Here is a 21156-nt window from a genome sequence, read left to right on the forward strand (position 1 = left end):
CTGTGGCAAACCCCCTGACAGGGAAAAGCCAAAAGTTAAATAAATGCTAATGTGGATAGCATGAAGCTAAAGCCTAGCAGCGTAACAACCAGAGAAACTCTTACCGTTTTCTCTCCATTAAAGTTAGAGTCCCAACGATAGTGACACACACACTAGGTGTGGTGAAATTACCCTCTGCATTTGACCTATTCCCTTGTTCCACCACCTGGTAGGTGAGGGGAGCAGTGGCTGGGCCCGGGAACCATTTTGGTGATTTAAACCCCAATTCCAACCCTTGATGCTGAGTGCCAAGCAGGGAGGTAATGGGTCCCATTTTTATAGTCTTTGGTATGACTCTGCCGGGGTTTGAAACTCACGAACTTTCAGTCTCAGGGCGGACGCTCTAACCACAAGGCCATTACAGCATTTTATAAGAATGAGTATTTGTACCTAACTGTTCTAACTTCTTTCTCCAATTCCATGGCAGTTGTCAAAATAATTATCATTCCGCAACAAATTATTGCATTTGGTGTTGGACAATTCATAGTGACGATAAGGTTTGTTGTTCACTTTGGAGGTTCTACTCTTTGAATAAACAGATAATTAGTTGTATTCCTTTTTGGCTTCTTAAGACTTTATGCATATTAAAAAAAAAAATCATGCGTGGGTCCTACATTTGTATAAATGCAATACACCAGAACTGATATCTTAAAAGGGTTTTATCTGGCAATCACTAACTTTTTGATGGTGAGGCTCCTTTTACCTTATCGTTGTTGCTGCATTATAAACAAATTGTAAATTATAATTGATACTCAAACAGCATTAAAGTTTAAAAAAAAGTGCGAGAGAGCGGGACAGACCTGAGGCAGTTAAATGTCCCATCCACCTCTGTGCAGATGTGAAACAAGCTGAGGCTCAATAAAGCTCTATGAAGGTCCCTGTCACTCAAATCAGGAAAAAGAACATCTGAGATGGAAGTATTTAATTAACAGTGACAAATCCGAAGAGCTTTGGATCTTCATTGTCGGGTGTTGGCAGGGTTTTCTGTGTAAAAAAATAGCACTGTTCTGTTTTAACAAATCATATTTTCCGTCAAAACACCGTTTTCCTTCCTTCGCTCGGTCTTCCCAGCCTATTAAGTGTTTTATATAAATATGTTTTTGACCCCCTCCCTTTTTTCATACATTTCTTAAAACTAGTTTAGTACATATCCAAATACATTTGTAGCATTTTCACATTTCTTAAAAAAAAACAAAAATACACAAAAACAATGTCGTCGATACAAGGTTAATATAGCACTCTTTGTTTTGTCCGTTTGTTGGCAATGAAACTTCCCTCTCTGTCCAGGTTGTGGCACATAGTGGCGTAAATGGCACATTGTTCAGAAATACAGTTCATCCTCCACCCGCAGAAGAGCCGTTGGGTGCCTTTTGTCGAATGTCAAATATGTATCAGTGATTAGAGATATCGGTCGCAGTCTTTGTCCACGCGCGTCCCCCGTGAATGCACCCCAATTGTGTGCAGTCCGCATCGTATTGATGGTGCAGGCGTGTAGCGCTGTGACTGCTCCGTTTGTCATCTCTAGAAAAATAAATATCTTCACCAGTGTCCAAAGAGAGATCGCACTACTTTACAAAAGAAGCTGTTGGTTTCTTGTGTCCTTTTGGATCCTGTGGAGAACAACAGGAGAATTACCCGTGATTATGAAACAGATATTTCATTCCATAGCATGGTTCAGGGTAGGGATTGGATGTGGGTGATATGAACTAAAAAACATAATAATAATGTAGTATCGACTATATACTGATCAATTAATTGGTATTGTTACGGTCAATATGTGTACATTCAAGAGCATTAGCTTGCGGTGAGCATACCCTCCTACGGTGTGTTGTGTAGCATGTTTAGCCTTTCTACCACTTTGGCCCCGTATAGGTTTTTTCGCCCAAAAGTGACAGCGATCGGATATTATTTGCCAGTCTCAGTCCTCCAAAGTGATTGAAATCTAAACTATTCGTACCAGATTCGGGCCACATCAAGAGGTAGTCAAAATCCGATTGGATTCTGATCTTTTCAAAAGTGACTGCAGTCTAAACGGAAATGCGACATGAATGCGACTTTTACATCGTCCTGGGGCGAGCTACGTAATTTGTGTCCACAGGAAAAGATGCGGCCTGCCAGCGGAAGTAGATACGTCATCATAACATCCGGTATTGTAACGGTCAATATTTGTATCGATCCACCCACCTTTGTTTACATTCAAGAGCACTAGCTTGCGGTGAGCATACCCTCCTACGATGTGTTGTGTAGCATGTTTAGCCTTTCTACCACTTTGGCCCCGTTTAGATTTTTTTTCCCTAAAGTGACACAGATCGGATACTATTTGCCAGTCTCAGTCCTCCAAAGTGATTCAAATCTAAACTATTCGTACCAGATTTGGGCCACATCAAGATGTAGTCAAAATCCGATTGGATTCTGATCTTTTCAAATGTGACTGCAGTCTAAACGGAAATGCGACCTGAATGCGACTTTTACATCACCCTGGGGCGAGGTACGTAATTCGTGTCCACAGGAAAAGATGCGGCCTGCCAGCGGAAGTAGATACATCATCATAACATCCGGTATTGTAACGGTCAATATTTGTATCGATCCACCCACCTTTGTTTACATTCAAGAGCACTAGCTTGCGGTGAGCATACCCTCCTACGGTGTGTTGTGTAGCATGTTTAGCCTTTCTACCACTTTGGCCCCGTTTAGATTTTTTTTCCCTAAAGTGACACAGATCGGGTATTATTTGCCAGTCTCAGTCCTCCAAAGTGATTCAAATCTAAACTATTCGTACCAGATTTGGGCCACATCAAGAGGTAGTCAAAATCCGATTGGATTCTGATCTTTTCAAATGTGACTGCAGTCTAAACGGAAATGCGACCTGAATGCGACTTTTACGTCGTCCTGGGGCGAGGTAAGTAATTCGTGTCCACAGGAAAAGATGCGGCCTGCCAGCGGAAGTAGATACGTCATCATAACATCCGGTATTGTAACGGTCAATATTTGTATCGATCCGCGCACAATATGTGTACATTCAAGAGCATTAGCTTGCGGTGAGCATACCCTCCTACGGTGTGTTGTGTAGCATGTTTAGCCTTTCTACCACTTTGGCCCCGTATAGGTTTTTTCGCCCAAAAGTGACAGCGATCGGATATTATTTGCCAGTGTCAGTCCTCCAAAGTGATTCAAATCTAAACTATTCGTACCAGATTTGGGCCACATCAAGAGGTAGTCAAAATCCGATTGGAATCAATCCTCCAAAGCGCTTCAAATCTGATTGTTAGGGGTGCCCCCAAAAATAATAGACTCACATCTGAATCTCGATTCTCATTTAATCCAATTTTAAATTGATTCATAATTTTGGAGAACCGATATAAAACAATAATCTATGCACTTACATCACCAGCCTATTGGAGCTTTTGTAACCCGTAACCTGTTTTGAAAAGTTGTTCATTTTTTTATACCAAATAATATATTGCAAGACTCAGTTTTAATCGAGAATCGATCCTGAATCGAATGGAATCGTGAGTTGTTGTAAGATTCCCACGCCTAACGGTTATCTTTTTTTTCACGGTATTGTTAAATATGCTTAAAAAGTACTTACAGTATACGCACACTGAAATCTTTTGACCATTTTTTATTTAAAGTATACTTTCATTGGAAGAAGAAACATAACATGTTGTTCTAGCTTCTGTCTAATCATCCGGAGACATTCCATTATAATTACCGTATTTTTCGCACTATAAGGCGCACCGGATTATAAAGCGCACCTTCAATGAATGGCCCATTTTAAAACTTTGTTTGTATATAAGGCGCACCACATTATAAGGCGCATAGAATAGACGCTACAGTAGAGGCTGGGGTTGCGAGACCTGTTGTGGCTCAATATTGGTCCATATATAAGGCGCACCGGATTATAAGGCGCACTGTCAGCTTTTGAGAAAATTGGAGGTTTTTAGGTGCGCCTTATAGTGCGGAAAATACGGTATCTCCCAAGACCCATGTACCTTCCGTTCATTCTATTTCCAATCCGGAAACACAAATCAAAAAATAAAATTAGGGCCGTTTTTCGATTTTTATTACAGTATATATGGATTTTTTTTTTTAAACAAACAAAAAAAAGGTAGATTTTTATTAAAATATTGCCATAAAATTTGATTTTGTGCTGTTTTCCTTTGATGGATTGAAATGTTTCCAGAAAAAAAATGTTCATCCAAAATGTAAAAATACGTGTGATGACAAATTGAACCGGAAGCATGTTTATCTTAGTGTGTAAACAACCAGCGATTAAAGCACTAGCTGCTTTTCCAGGCAATGGCGGGTACCACATAAGTTTATGAAAGTGCGGTCATCAATCACGGTTTTATGGTAATTAAAATTTGAAACTCGAATAATAACCGTCAGGAATTTTACTGCAGTCTTTCCATTAATACCGGCAATCGTCACATTCCTAGGTGTGGCTGTGGTTTGTCCGTGATCTGAAATCAATATCTAAGGGTAATGCTCTCTTAAAAAAAAAACATGAGCCTAAGAAACACATTGACTTTTCAGAGATAATAAGGGATTGAACGTCTTCAAAGAACGTAGCATCAGAGAGCCAATCTCACTGAGACAAACGTATGTCCAGGATAAGGCAGATGCTCTTGTCACACAGGAAATCTTTTCATTTTCAAATCTAGGTCAATAGCAGACTGTATAGCTTCCCCACCGAGCCTTTAGCAACACTGCGGGGCCACAGGATGTATTTAACTTTTACTACAAACCCCGTTTCCATATGAGTTGGGAAATGGTGTTAGATGTAAATATAAACGGAATACAATGATTTGCAAATCTTTTTCAACCCATATTCAATTGAATGCACTACAAAGACAAGATATTTGATGTTCAAACTCATAAACTTTTTTTTTTTTTTGCAAATAATAATTAACTTAGAATTTCATGGCTGCAACACGTGCCAAAGTAGTTGGGAAAGGGCATGTTCACCACTGTGTTACATGGCCTTTCCTTTTAACAACACTTAGTAAACGTTTGGGAACTGAGGAGACACATTTTTGAAGCTTCTCAGGTGGAATTCTTTCCCATTCTTGCTTGATGTACAGCTTAAGTTGTTCAACAGTCCGGGGGTCGGTCTACCACAGGGGATGGATGGATACACTTTTTTTAAAATTTTGCTTATCATTCACAATCCCTATGTAAGACGGGCACACATATGTTTTTCTTTGTTTACGCATTCTACATTGTACAGTAAGTGACTGTTTTATTAAAGTCATGGATTGTATTTATTGTTTAGCCCTTGGCAACATTTCTACATGATGCTTAGTGTTATACTAAAGCTGGATCTGTTCAGCACACAGCTTCTAAAACTTGTAGATCATCCTCCTTATATTCAGGCTCAAAAATATAAGGTTCTAGATCATCATTTTTTCCAAAGTAGTCTTTGTTGTCTCAAATGAAGAGAAAGTCAACATTGTGATGCATCTGGGAATTTAATATGCCGCTGTATGCTTGAAATTAGAAAAATATAAGTAAATACAACATATTATTATAAATGCTCCTGGTACTACAATATATATATACAGTTGTGGTCAAAAGTTTACATACACTTGTGAAGAACATAATGTCATGGCTGTCTTGAGTTTCCAATAATTTCTACAACTCTTATTTTTTTGTGATAGAGTGATTGGAGCACATACTTGTTGGTCACAAAAATCATTCATGAAGTTTGGTACTTTTATGAATTTATTATGGGTCTACTGAAAATGTGAGCAAATCTGCTGGGTCAAAAGTATACATACAGCAATGTTAATATTTGCTTACATGTCCCTTGGCAAGTTTCACTGCAATAAGGTGCTTTTGGTAGCCATCCACAAGCTTCTGGTTGAATTTTTGACCACTCCTCTTGACAAAATTGGTGCAGTTCAGCTAAATTTGTTGGTTTTCTGACATGGACTTGTTTCTTCAGCATTGTCCACACGTTTAAGTCAGGACTTTGGAAAGGCCATTCTAAAACCTTCATTCTAGCCTGATTTAGCCATTCCTTTACCACTTTTGACGTGTGGTTGGGGTCATTGTCCTGTTGGAACACCCAACTGCACCCAAGACCCAACCTCCGGGCTGATGATTTTAGATTGTCCTGAAGAATTTGGAGGTAATCCTCCTTTTTCATTGTGCCATTTACTCTCTGTAAAGCACCAGTTCCATTGGCAGCAAAACAGGACCAGAGCATAATACTACCACCACCATGCTTGACGGTAGGAATGTTTTTTTCTCCCCCAAACATATTGCTGGGTATTGTGGCCAAACAGCTCAATTTTTGTTTCATCTGACATCACATGGACAGAGATAAGACCTTCTGGAGGAAAGTTTTGTGGTCTGTGGTAGAAATTATTGGAAACTCAAGACAGCCATGCCATTATGTTCTTTACAAGTGTATGTAAACGTTTGGCCATGACTGTATATATATATATATATATATATATATATATATATATATATATATATATATATATATATATATATATATATATATATATATGTATATATATATATATATATATATTTGCAGCATGTGTATATAACTTTGATGGAGGCTTTTGGATGTTTTTAAGAGCACTTCATAGGCGGAATAGAGGGACTCCATTTAGCTCCATTGTTAGCTGACATTCGCTAGTGTTTATTTACGGTTTAAAATGCATAAAAAAGAAAAACATGTGTTTTTGTCTTACATAAAGATTGTGAATGCTAGAAAAAAAAATCCTCAAAAATTGCAGTTTCACTTTAAATAGACCCCCTTCTTATGTATACTTTACTGTATAGAACTTAATATTGTGTTCAATGTGTACAAAACGTTTACTAAAATAAGGACTTCGTCGAGGTTCATTATTCATATTTACTTTGTTTCTTATGGAGAAGTTTGCTTCAATATACTGTATTCTCTATTTGCAAGAACCAAGAGCCTGTTCAAGAATCAATTTAGTTCGTACTTTCAGGTTCCACTGCGGTTGAGACCAAATTAAGTAGCAGCCTATGTCTATGTCTCCCGGCTGGCCTGGGAACGCCACGGGATCCCCCGGGAGGAGCTGGGCGAAGTGGCTGGGGAGAGGGAAGTCTGGGCTTCCCTGCTTAGGCTGCTGCCCCCGCGAACCGACCTCGGATAAGTGGAAGAAGATGGATGGATGGATGGATGGATGGATGGATGGATGGCACAATGGCGTTACATAGAATACTACGTTAAATTGGACTGCATTATATCGTACTTTCACATTCGAACACAGTACCTACCGAAGCATGAATTTGGGAACTCTCATCCCACAGGAAGCGACCAGGGACCGTCAAACCCGTCAACAAGAGATCTCGAACCATTTTTCCGACACAAAGGCAACAGGAATCAGTTGTCTTTCGGAGGGGGAAGGCCTGCGGATTGAGAGAAAATACTTTAGAACAGGGGTCACCAACCTTTTTGAAACCAAGAGCTCCTTCTTGGGTACTGATTAATGCGAAGGGCTACCAGTTTGATACACACTTAAATAAATTGCCAGAAATAGCCAATTTGCTAAATTTACCTTTAACTCTATGTTATTATTAATAATGAATGATATTTACACTTAATTGAATGGTTTAAAATAGGAGAAAACACAACAAAAATGACAATTACATTTTGAAACAAAGTCTATCTTCAATTTCGACTCTTTAAAATTCAAAATTCAACTGAAAAAAAATAAGAGAAAAACTAGCTAATTCGAATCTTTTTGAAAAAATTAAAAAAATAATTTATGGAACATCATTAGTAATTTTCCTGATTAAGATTAATTTTAGAATTTTGATGACATGTTTTAAATAGGTTAAAATCCAATCTGCACTTTGTTAGAATATATAACATATTGGACCAAGCTATATTTCTAACAAAGACAAATCATTATTTCTTCTAGATTTTCCAGAACAAAATTTTTTCAAAGAAATTCAAAAGACTTTGAAATAAGATTTAAATTTGATTCTACAGATTTTCTAGATTTGCCAGAATAATTTTTTTTGAATTTTAATCATAATAAGTTTGAAGAAATAGTTCACAAATATCCTTCGTCGAAAAAACAGAAGCTAAAATTAAGAAATAAATTAAAATGTATTTATTATTCTTTACAATAAAAAATAAATTTACTTGAACATTGGTTTAAATTGTCAGGAAAGAAGAGGAAGGAATTTAAAAGGTAAAAAGGTATATGTGTTTAAAAATCCTAAAATCATTTTTAAGGTTGTATTTTTTCTCTAAAATGGTCTTTCTGAAAGTTATAAGAAGCAAAGTAAAAAAATAATGAATTTATTTAAACAAGTGAAGACCAAGTCTTTAAAATATTTTCTTGGATTTTCATATTCTATTTGAGTTTTGTCTCTCTTAGAATTAAAAATGTTGAGCAAAGCAAGACCAGCTTGCTAGTAAATAAATACAATTTTAAAAAATAGAGGCAGCTCACTGGTAAGTGCTGCTATTTGAGCTATTTTTAGAACAGGCCAGCGGGCTACTCATCTGGTCCTTACGGGCTACCTGGTGCCCGCGGGCACCACGTTGGTGACCCCTGCTTTAGAACACGGCGCTTATATGGCTGGCAATTTGATTGATTCTATAACAACATTATTACTGAATAGGTATGCAATTACCGCTAATCATATCGCCAACAAGTCAAACAAATAGACAGCAGGAATTATGAATACTTAATACAAATGCCACCAGTACACTTAGCAAGCAGTGTGCTTAATAATTGAAGACACGTCGGGTCTGTTTGCACCAGATGAATTACTCCTCCTTCACTGGCAGCATAATAAATCTGTTGCAGCGTTTGGATACAATAAGTAAGTGTGACCATCTTTGCATGCCCAGCAGCTCAGATGACAGTTACTCTTATCCGCTGTGACAGTGAACGCTGGTAAAACGACAAAGCTTCTCGTCGCACGACACATACAGTATAACGTTGGAGGTATTATACCCCAAAAGGCAATGTTTTAATGTGGCGCACGCCTGCCATCGTCCTCCACAAAGCCAGGGTGATTTTAACAGGGAGTGAAACACATGCACGGCGATGATACACGGGTGTCGGTTCAGGGATGACGCGTAACTTCTCGGTAAACAGGTAAACATGGATTTAAGCGCCGCAGCGCGCGACGCCACTTTATTAAACAACCGCCGACGTGTTGTGCAAAGTTGTCAGATATCACAGTGCGAGGCTTCAGGGATGCAACGTTGACTTTTCAAAATAATACACCTGTCTGCAATTTCCATCAGGCAGAAAAATGTAGCCGGAGAGACTTCACAGCCCGTTTCACCGCATCTATGAGCCGAGTCATTACGCAACGACAACATTCCCTGCTAGATTTTCATTTTGGTTTGCAGCTTAAATGCACAGAACACACTGAAGGAGGGGGCTCGGGACTTTTGGGCAGGCAAGGTTGTTTCAAGGTTTATTTTATAGGAGGCATGACAATGCCTCTTAGCTTCAGCTCCACAACACAGGCATACTTGCCAACCTTGAGACCTCCGATACCGGGAGGTGGGGGGTGGGGCGGGGGCGTGGTTAAGGGCGTGGTTAATAGGGGAGTATATTTACAGCTAGAATTCACCAACTCAAGTATTTCATATATATATATATATATATATATATATATATATATATATATATATATATATATATATATATATATATATATATATATATATATATATATATATATATATATATATATGTATGAAATACTTGACTTTCAGTGAATTCTAGCTATATATATATATATGTATATATATTTATTTTATTATACATATAAATAAAATAAATACTTGAATTTCAGTGTTCCGGGGGCTATCCAGTAGATGGCAGTATTGTCCTGTTTAACTCCTCCTCCGTTCATGACTCGGCCACCGTGTTCAATAGAGAAGTCTGTTTTACAAAATGTACAGGCAACATAATTACATACCCCTTCCCCTTCGAACTGTCCTGGATGAACTGGAATTCTTGTTTCCATTCGTTTTGGAACTTGCAAGGGTATTTCTTCATCTTGCTCGTCGACGGCGTCGCCATGTCTGTAACTTCCTCGTTCTTCTGCTTCGTCTCCTTGTTGCGTGCGCAGTTGTGCACTCTACTCTCTAAAAGCCGTAGATGTTACGACGTCATTGGGCAGGCAAGCTGTTTATATTGTGGGAAAGCGGACGTGAGAACAGGTCCGCATTGAGCTGGAGGGGGCGTGGCCTCCAGCTCCGGCTGAATACCGGGAGTTTGTCGGGAGAAAATTTCTGCCGGGACGTTATCGGGAGAGGCGCTGAATACCGGGAGTCTCCCGCTAAAAACGGGAGGGTTGGCAAGTATGAACACAGGTTCCCTCTGAGGCACGAAAATTGAATGTAAAGCAGTCATGCATCTTCAGGGTTAGCATTTGGGATAGTTTTGGGCTTAAACCACCAGCCAGTATCATTGTGGGCCTCATTCGGGGGTCAGCAACCCGCGGCTCTTTAGCACCGCCCTAGTGGCTCCCCTGAGCTTTTTCAAAAATGGAAAAAGATGGGGTAAAAATATATTTGTTGTTTTAATATTTTTTCAAGTTTCAAAATACCATATTACAATTACAACAGTAGTGAATATGGAGGCAGGTGAGGAGGGGCCTCATGTGCCATCATGGAAAGAAAAAAAATAATTAAATTGTTATATGTATCCAGTGATTATACTATAAAGTTATTTTCCATTTAACTTCACCAGTTTTAGATGATTTTTTGATGGAACATCCTAATGGGCCGTATAAAGCCCGCCCTAAGACATGCTGAGGTCATAATATCTTATTGAAATACCACAAAAAATCCAAACCAAAATCATGTGTTTTGTTTGATACATCTAGTTTTTGTGCGACATCATGCGCGATTGCCATCCATCTTTCTGGAAAAAGTAAGAAACCAAAGAAAACCAGTAAACACGCATCCAAAATGAATCATTGTATGATGATCCATGGTCTTGCGCGACATAATAGCACTGCATCTGATGTTGCGCGTGACAGCAGTTTGAATTCCAAAGTTTTGTGTAACAATTTACACGACCCCAGGGACATAGGTGCCGATCCCGTACGGACAATGCTGAGCACCCGCGTGGAATTTATGGCAATTTTCCATCTTTTAAATATTTTTTTGAAAATCAATCTTGACGTTGTTAAATTTGTGGCGAGTTTGGTCAGTTTTACACAATAAAAAAAGTCACAAATCACATAGTGTACAATTTACAAAGTCTAATCAAAATTTAATTGTGCCCAATATGGAACTACAGGCACAATCACCTTGACTTGATAGAACACTGCACACGAGTGAATGAAGGGCAAACTTACTCAACAGCCCTATATGTCACACTAAGGGTGGCAGTATGAACAACGCCAACACTGTCATAAACATGTGCCATATAGTGAAACCACACTAAACAACAACGACAAACACATTTTGGAAGAATATTTGCACCGCAACACAACATAAACACTACAGAACAAATTCCCAGAATTCCCTGCAGCACCAACTCTTCCGGGACGCTAACATGTAAACAAACCCCATTGGTGGATCTACACCTAACATCCACGGTAATGATACCACGTACAATAGCGTATCTAGTCGATACTACTATGATTACGTCGATATTTTTTAACATCACAAAATCTTCTTTCTTTTTTTTTTTTTTAATTTATATTATGTTTATAAACTCAGGAAATATGTCCCTGGACACATGAGGACTTTGAATATGACCAATGTATGAGCATGTAACTACTTGGTATCAGATTGATACCAAACATTTGTGGTGTCATCCAAAACTAGTGTAAAGTATCAAACAACAGAAGAATAAGTGATTATTACATTTTAACAGAAGTGTAGATAGAACATGTTAAAAGAGAAAGTAAGCAGATATTAACAGTAAATGAACAAGTAGATTAATAATTCATTTTCTACCACTTGTCTTTAATAATGTTGACAAAATAATAGAATGATAAATGACACAATGCGTTAGCAGCTAAATTAGGAGCCTTTGTTTGTTTACTTACTACTAAAAGACAAGTTGTCTTGTATGTTCACTATTTTATTTAAGGACAAATTTGCAATAAGAAACATATGTTTAATGTACCGTAAGATTATTTTTGTTAAAATAAAGCCAATAATGACATTTGTTGTGTTTCCCTTTATTTAGAAAAGTACCGAAAAGTACCGAAATACTTTTGATACCGGTACCAAAATATTGGTATCGGGACAACACTAATACACACACACCGAGCACCCACTGACAGAAATGTAGATCGGCACCTACCGTATTTTTCGGACTATAAGTCGCAGTTTTTTTCATAGTTTGGCCGGGGGTGCGACTTATACTCAGGAGCGACTTGTGTGAAATTATTAACACATTACCGTAAAATATCAAATAATATTATTTAGCTCATTCACGTAAGAGACTAGACGTATAAGATTTCATGGGATTTAGCGATGAGGAGTGACAGATTGTTTGGTAAACGTATAGCATGTTCTATATGTTATAGTTATTTGAATGCCTCTTACCATAATATGTTACGTTAACATACCAGGCACGTTCTCAGTTGGTTATTTATGCCTCATATAACGTACACTTATTCAGCCTGTTGTTCACTATTCTTTATTTATTTTAAATTGCCTTTCAAATCTCTATTCTTGGTGTTGGCTTTTATCAAATACATTTCCCCAAAAAATGCGACTTATATATGTTTTTTTCCTTCTTTTTTATGCATTTTCGGCCGGTGCGACTTATACTCCGGAGCGATTTATACTCCGAAAAATAGTGGATGAAGAAGAAGAGTGGATAAAATATGCCACTGTACACAAACCTAACCCAACACATGACATGAGTACCTGTCTGACAAGTACCTGTTTCCATTGTAAGCCGTCTTGTAGACTGGCGTCTGCTGGATCATCTCATCCGTGTAGATGGGCACAGCAGTCCGGACGCACTCGTGAGAGCACTGCAGGCTGTCGTTGTAGGCGGTGAAGATGTCCACCTTGCTGGAAACCCTGGCCGGGGTGAAATCTGTCAGGTTTTGGCAGCTTTCTTCCTGCTGGTGAATCTTACGCTGATGGCTATTGTGGCGGCCATTTCCTGACTGTGCACAGCTACAAAAACACGTACCAAAGACAAGAAACCAACATAAAATCATACCTTGCGCCTCGGGGTCATCGACAAGGATTTCTGCCATACAGTGCAGGTATAACTAGTGATGGGTCTAACGATGCTTAAGTATCGATGCATTATGAAACACCGTTAATGTGACCGATACATCTGCTGTGTCGTTTGACTGTGAAGCATCAAACTGTGTTTATCAGGAAGCTTCTTTCAGAGGAAAGAAGTGGCATTTTTAAAATTGGATCCAAATGGAACTATTAAAAGGGAAAGACTCTGCAGAAGCGTGGGATCATTTTGATCTTATCGCCCGATATAAGGTAAATGTGTTTACTATTTGAGTCACTGACAATAGTTGTATGTCTTTATTCCATTCTGCATGGATAATTTTCAAAAAATATTGCATTTACTATTAATTTTATCTGAATATCAAATGGAGTGACTTAATAAATCCAGCACTCGGCGCCATTATGAGACAGCAACACAGTATCAGTGCAGTGTCGATGCGGCTTTATTCACCCATCACTAGTTATAACAATGTGTCATCGCAGTTGATGAAAAGTAAAGAAACTTTCCTACCAGTTTTTAAGGACGAGTGTTGTGATCAAGGCTGCGATAACCATAATGAGAGACACAGTGATAGTGATTATCTGGTGAACTGCCAAACCTAAAATACAGAAAAAAGGCACAAGAACAGAATCACAATTATTAGTGAACAAAAGATCCCGCAAATAAGCATCATTCTTGTCAAATTTAGTATGAAAAATATTGTCAGGTTCAAACACTGATGACATCTTTTAAACAAGACAGGAAGCAAGGAATTAAACAGAGACGGAATTAAATTTGGCTAAATGAGGAGAAACGCGTACACCTGTACACTTGCACAGTGTCACCACGCTCTGACGAAAGATTGCACGACTCCTCTTTTATTTGGACTTTCCCTGATTACATGGCAACGGCTGTTTCTAAGGGAGGGGGGGTCGTAAACAGCCGTCGCCTTTGATTACAAACAGTTCAAAGAAAAGGTCGTAAAACAGTTCAAAGAAGAGGTGCCTCGAGGGGAGTCGGGCCCTGCTTCCTCTCCGCTTTGTAGATCTCGGGTCGAGACAAAATCTTTCTGTGGATTACTATACATCAAAGAAAAAGAACCCTCATGTCGCTCCCCATCCTACACAGTGGAGTTTTACAAGCCGTTTGTTTGGTAGGATCAAAGACAGCTTTTGTCTTCTCGTCGGGCGAGCTGAACTCAATGTAACACAAATTTTTGTAAAAACTTAGAACTTAGATACAATTATTCTGACATATAGGTTTAAAAATGGTCAAGAGCAGCTATACCCCCCCCCCCCCCCCCCAATCTCCCGAATTCGGAGGTCTCAAGGTTAGCAAGCATGGTTTGAACACCAACACTGTGTTTAAAGACCTACTGAAACCCACTACTACCGACCACGCAGTCTGATAGTTTAATCTTAACATTAAGCCCGGGTTAACTTATAAAGTGCAATTTTAAATTTCCCGGGAAACTTCCGGTTGAAAACGTCTAGGTATGATGACGTTTGCGCGTGACGTCAATGGTTGAAACGGAAGTATTCGGACACATTGTATCCAATACAAACAGCTCTGTTTTCATCGCAAAATTCCACAGTATTCTGGACATCTGTGTTGGTGAATCTTTTGCAATTTGTATAATGAACAATGAAGACTGCAAAGAAGAAAGCTGTAGGTGGGATCGGTGTATTAGCGGCTGGCTGCAGCAACACAACCAGGAGGACTTTGACTTGGATAGCAGACGCGCTATCCGACGCTAGCCGCCGACCGCATCGATGATCGGGTGAAGTCCTTCGTCGCGCCGTCGATCGCTGGAACGCAGGTGAGCACGGGTGTTGATGAGCAGATGAGGGCTGGCGTAGGTGGAGCGCTAATGTTTTTATCATAGCTCTGACGAGGTCCCGTAGCTAAGTTAGCTTCAATGGCGTCGTTAGCAACAGCATTGCTAGGCTTCGACAGGCGGCACAGCATTAACCGTGTGGTTACAGGTCCGCTGTTTGGTTCGGTGTCTCCTGATAGTAGTATTGTTGATCTTCTGTCTATCCTTCCAGTCAGGGGCTTATTTATTTTGTTTCTATCTGCATTTAAGCATGATGCTATCACGTTAGCTCCGGAGCTAAAGTGCTTCACCGATGTATTGTCGTGGAGATAAAAGTCACTGTGAATGTCCTTTTCGCGTTCTCGACTCTCATTTTCAAGAGGATATAGTATCCGAGGTGGTTAAAATACAAATCCGTGACCCACAATAGAAAAAGGAGAACGTGTGGAATCCAATGAGCCCTTTTACGAAAGATACGTCCTGCACTGCACTCTAGTCCTTCACTCTCACATTCCTCATCCACGAATCTTTCATCCTCGCTCAAATTAATGGGGTAATCGTCGCTTTCCCGGTCCGAATTGCTCTCCCTCTTGGTGTAAACAATGAGGAAATGTGAGGAGCCTTTCAACTTGCGACGTCACGCTACTTATTATCGTTATCAGCGACCAAAAGTTGCGAACTTTATCGTCGTTGTTCTCTACTAAATCCTTTCAGCAAAAATATGGCGATATCGCGAAATGATCAAGTATGACACATAGAATGGATCTTCTATCCCCGTTTGAATAAAAAAAAATTCATTTCACTAGGCCTTTAAATATCAGAAAATAAAACACTGTACTTCAATCAAGTGATTCCTTGGCTTACCACGAGATGGAACACTCGTGGCACACGAACCGCGGATTGAGAACGACTGCTGTAGATGTCAACCCTAATCCACAAACCAAAAAACGGTGACATTTATTGTTCAGTGTTGGAAGGATTAGTATGCAGCGTGTGGGTGAGTGATTTTGCGTGAAAGCTCCTTGGACACAATGACACATGGCGGCAGGTGACGCGCTTCCAGAGGAAAAAGGAGAAAGAAAAGAGCCGTCATGATAAAAAAAAAAAGGCCTCTGTGGGCCTTCTACATCTCACCTCTCCATCAGCCAGCTGTCTTGCGGCTGATCCAAGCCAATTTGTCTTTGGAAAGCTCAAAAGGAAGTGCAGCTCGGTTCCTTTTTTTTTTTTGGGGGGGGGGGGGTGCAAAAAGCACACACACACATCCCCTGCTCCGCCTGGCCGACCTCCTCCTGGATTATACACTTCTAAAGTCCGAGTCAACCTTGGATTAATGATATCTCCACTTGGCAAGGGGAAGCCTTACTCCTCCCGCTGCATTCGCAAGTCCCCCCCCCCGCCACGGAAAAAAAGACACATTAACTTATCTGACGAGCCATTTGCATTTGCCTCATATCCCTCTCTGCGCGCCGCCTGTGACTGACATCAAGGCTGTGTCCATTTATAAATGAACATCTGTCCAAGCCCAGCCATAATAGAGCGAGGCCCTGACCTTGATCAATAGCTGCGGTCCCGACAGAAGGGTTTCATTTGGCATGGATGTCAGGGCGGACGGGGGCTATTGTCAGGCAGACTATACTAAATCAAAATCTTATCTCTATGCTAAAACCACCAATGATTAAATCCTACAGAGAAACCACAGGAAGCTGAAACACATTTATGATGTTTTTCCTCGTGGAGCCATGTATTTACTCAATTGCAGAGAGCATCAGGCATATATTAGGGATAAAGTTTAGTTAATTTGTAGTATTTTAATTGGTGCTATACACTGCAAAAACTGAAATCTAAGTAAGATTAAATATCTCAAATAATCGTGATATTTGCTTATTTTCTATCTGATAGGATAATTCTTCTCACTAAGCAGATTTTATGTTAGAGTGTTTTACTTGTTTTAAGGGTTTTGGTCCTAAATGATCTCAGTAAGATATAACAGCTTGTTGCTGAGATTTTAAGACTTATATTGAGTAAAACATGCTTGAAACTAGTATATCAAGTGTTGCAAAGCTGTGTCATCAACACTCACAAGTATAAAACTACTTTTTTAAAGTATTCATTTCTTATTTCAAGCATGAAAAAAAAAAAAATCATGACTTTGACACAATTGTATCTATCTGTAACTCAACGCTAAGAAAACGGAAATGCTGATTATCGGTCCTGCTCAACACCGACATCTATTTAAAAATACCACCTTAACATTTGACAACCAAACAATTAAACAAGGTGACTCTGTAAAAAATCTGGGTATTATCTTCGACCCAACTCTCTCGTTTGAGTCACACATTAAAAGTGTTACTAAAACGGCCTTCTTTCATCTCCGTAATATCGCTAAAATTCGTCCCATTTTGTCCACAAGCGATGCTGAGATCATTATCCATGCGTTCGTTACATCTCGTCTCGATTACTGTAACGTTTTATTTTCGGGCCTCCCTATGTCTAGCATTAAAAGATTACAGTTGGTACAAAATGCGGCTGCAAGACTTTTGACAAAAACAAGAAAGTTTGATCATATTACGCCTATACTGGCTCACTTGCACTGGCTTCCTGTGCACCTAAGATGCGACTTTAAGGTTTTACTACTTACGTATAAAATACTACACGGTCAAGCTCCTGCCTATTTTGCCGATTGTATTGTACCATATGTCCCGGCAAGAAATCTGCGTTCAAAGAACTCCGGCTTATTAGTGATTCCCAGAGCCCAAAAAAAGTCTGCGGGCTATAGAGCGTTTTCTATTCGGGCTCCAGTACTCTGGAATGCCCTCCCGGTAAAAGTTAGAAGTGCTACCTCAGTAGAAGCATTTAAGTCTCATCTTAAAACTCATTTGTATACTCTAGCCTTTAAATAGACTCCCTTTTTAGACCAGTTGATCTGCCGTTTCTTTTCTTTTCTTTTCTACTCTGCTCCAAACCCGGGGTGGACCGCTAGCCTGTTCATCAGATGGGGACATCTCATCGCTGCTGACCCGTCTCCACTCGGGATGGTTCCTGCTGGCCCCACTATGGACTGGACTCTCGCTGATGTGTTGGACTTTCACAATATTATGTCAGACCCACTCGACATCCATTGCTTTCGGTCTCCCCTAGAGGGGGGGGGGTTACCCACATATGCGGTCCTCTCCAAGGTTTCTCATAGTCATTCACATTGACGAGGATGTCGTTGTGGCTTGTACAGCCCTTTGAGACACTTGTGATTTAGGGCTATATAAATAAACATTGATTGATTGATTGATTGATATAAAAACAGATGACAGCCATATCGACTTTGCTGTTTTATTTTCAATGAAACAAGAGAAAATACGTACTCATATAGTAGTACAGTTGTTATTAGTGAGAATATACTTATTTTAAGGTATTTTTGGGTTCATTGAGGTTAGCTAATTTTACTTGTTTTGGAATGTCTTGACAAGCCAAATGTTCTTGTTCTATTGGCAGATCATTTTGCTTAGTTAAAATAAAATACCCCTAATTTATTTTATTTGATTTTTTCTTGTTTTTAAACACTGACTTTTAGCAGTGTAAATGATTCGTTTTTTGACGTTAACTGTTGTCAATATGTTACTCGGTTATCAATGGGACGAATTCCGCAGAATTAAAGTGCTTAAACTAGGGATGTACAGTATACCGGTATTAGTATAGTACCGCGATACTAATGCATCATAATCGGTACGATACCGCCTCTGAAAAGTACCGGTCAAAATGTAAACAAATGCCATGGGGGGATCTACACCTAACATCCTCTGTAATGATACCAAGTACAGGAGCGTATATAGTCGATACTACTATGATTACATGAATATTTTTTGGCATCACAACATCTTTCGTTTTTTTAAATTATGTTATGTTTAGAAACTCAGGAAATATAAATTACTCGGTATCAGATTGATACCCAAATTTGTGGTATCATCCAAAACTAACGTAAAGTATCAAACAACAGAAAAATAAGTGATTATTACATTTTAACAGAAGTGTAGATAGAACATGTTAAAAGAGAAAGTAAGCATATATTAACAGAAAATGAACAAGTAGATTAATAATTCATTTTCTACCACTTGTCCCTAATAGTTTTGACAAAATAATAGAATGATGAATGACACAATATGTTACTGCATATGTCAGCGGACTAAATTAGGAGCCTTTGTTTGTTTACTTACTAATAAAAGACAAGTTGTCTTGTATGTTCACTATTTTATTTAAGGACAAACTTGCAATAATAAACATATGTTTAATGTACCCTAAAAATTTTTGTTAAAATAAAGCCAATAATGCAATTTTTGGTGGTCCCCTTTATTTACAAAAGTATCGAAATAATACGTATTAGTATCGGGACAACACTAGCTCAAACAAAGGATTCTATGCATTTGTGACTTTCTGTACATGTTTGTATTGAGCATGACTCCTGAATAACTCAACACGGGGCCAAAAAAAAGTTGTGAGTACCAGCATTTTGATAAAAAAAAAGGTGAAAAACACTATTGAATTCAAGGAAAGACTCATAGCAAAGTATTAAGGTGGCATTCACATAGCTTTCTTTACTTACATACAAAATAGGTGAGAAAGGATGATTTCATAGTTTTACTTTGACTGTTTGACACTTTATTAATCTTGTACATCTTCAGAATCAGAATCAGAAATACTTTATTAAAATTTAAGATTTTCAGCACAATCCCATTCAGGATCAGACAAACATTACAGGGAGACAGAACAGGATCGCTGACGGGTCTGCCAACTCCCGGCGCCCCTTACAAAAAAGGTGAGAAAGAGGTAAACGCTGGGGGGGTGGAAAAAAAAAAATCAGTCTCAGCCTGGGCCCCTGGAGAGGGGGTCCAGACTGAGGCCGTGGGGAAAAAACCTCATAGCCATAGCACACATAAGCATGTGTGTAAGAGAGAAACATCAAAGAACACAAAGGACATTAAAGACATTGAAAGAGCAGAGTTGATGCAACCAGACATTTCTACATCCATCCATTTTCTACCGCTTGTCCCTTTCGGGGTGGCGGGGTGGTGCTGGAGCCTATCTCAGCTGCATTCGGGCGGTAGGCGGTATACACCCTGGACAATTCGCAAGCTCATCACAGGGCCAACACAGATAGACAGACAACATTCACACTCACATTCTAGGGCCAATTTAGTGTTGCCAATCAACCTATCCCCAGGTGCATGTCTTTGGAGGTGGGGGGAAGCCGGAGTACCCGGAGGGAACCCACGCATACCGCTACAAAAGTAAATACACCAAAAAAAAAAACATATACACTGCGGTGGCCTCTGTTGTGTTCCACGCCATCGTCTGATGGGGTGGGGGGAGCATGGCCAGAGACAGGAGCAGACCCAACAAAGCAACCAACTAACTCTCGGCCAGTGTCCAGTCCGCATGGATGTTAAATTGACAATAAATAGCTTCCAAAAGTAAATAATGCCTCATTATTACAAGAGAATAAACATTAACAGAGTGGGTGCACCTAACATGACGATGTGTAGACCTAGGAAGGCGTTTGTAAATTGTACTTTAAAGGCCTACTGAAATGCAATTTTCTTATTCAAACGGGGATAGCAGGTCCATTCTATGTGTCATACTTGATCATTTCGCGATATTGCCATATTTTTGCTGAAAGGATTTAGTAGAGAACATCGACGATAAAGTTTGCAACTTTTGGTCGCTGATAAAAAAAGCCTTGCCTGTACCGGAAGTAGCGTGACGTCACAGGTTGTGGAGCTCCTCACATCTGCACATTGTTTACAATCATGGCCACCAGCAGCGAGAGCGATTCGGACCAAGAAAGCGACGATTACCCCCTTAATTTGAGCGAGGATGAAAGATTAGTGGATGAGGAAAGTGAGAGTGAAGGATTAGAGAGCAGTGGAAGCGATTCAGATAGGGAAGATGCTGTGAGAGGCGGGTGGGACCTGATATTTAGCTGGGAATGACTAAAACAGTAAATAAACACAAGACATATATATACTCTATTAGCCACAACACAACCAGGCTTATATTTAATATGCCACATAACAAACACCTCCCCCCTCCCGTCCATATAACCCGCCAATACAAATCAAACACCCACACAACACA

The 21156-nt window shown here is 39.4% G+C and overlaps 1 protein-coding gene across 2 annotated transcripts in view; it reads right to left on the reverse strand.

The window, feature by feature from the left end:
- Positions 1-946: 946 nt before the first annotated feature.
- ajap1 (adherens junctions associated protein 1) overlaps positions 947-21156 on the reverse strand; it is a 140640-nt gene continuing 120430 nt past the window's right edge. For both annotated transcript variants that reach the window (XM_062054508.1, XM_062054507.1), the window contains exons 3-6: positions 13749-13836; positions 12920-13162; positions 7306-7437; positions 947-1649 (exon numbers count right to left, since the gene is read on the reverse strand). In XM_062054508.1, coding sequence (XP_061910492.1) covers positions 7365-7437; positions 12920-13162; positions 13749-13836 — 404 coding nt within the window. In that variant the 3' untranslated portion in view covers positions 947-1649; positions 7306-7364. The remainder of the gene's footprint in view (positions 1650-7305; positions 7438-12919; positions 13163-13748; positions 13837-21156) is intronic.

The sequence above is a fragment of the Entelurus aequoreus genome, linkage group LG07 (genome assembly GCF_033978785.1).
Source record: "Entelurus aequoreus isolate RoL-2023_Sb linkage group LG07, RoL_Eaeq_v1.1, whole genome shotgun sequence".
Classification (NCBI taxonomy): Eukaryota; Metazoa; Chordata; class Actinopteri; order Syngnathiformes; family Syngnathidae; genus Entelurus; species Entelurus aequoreus.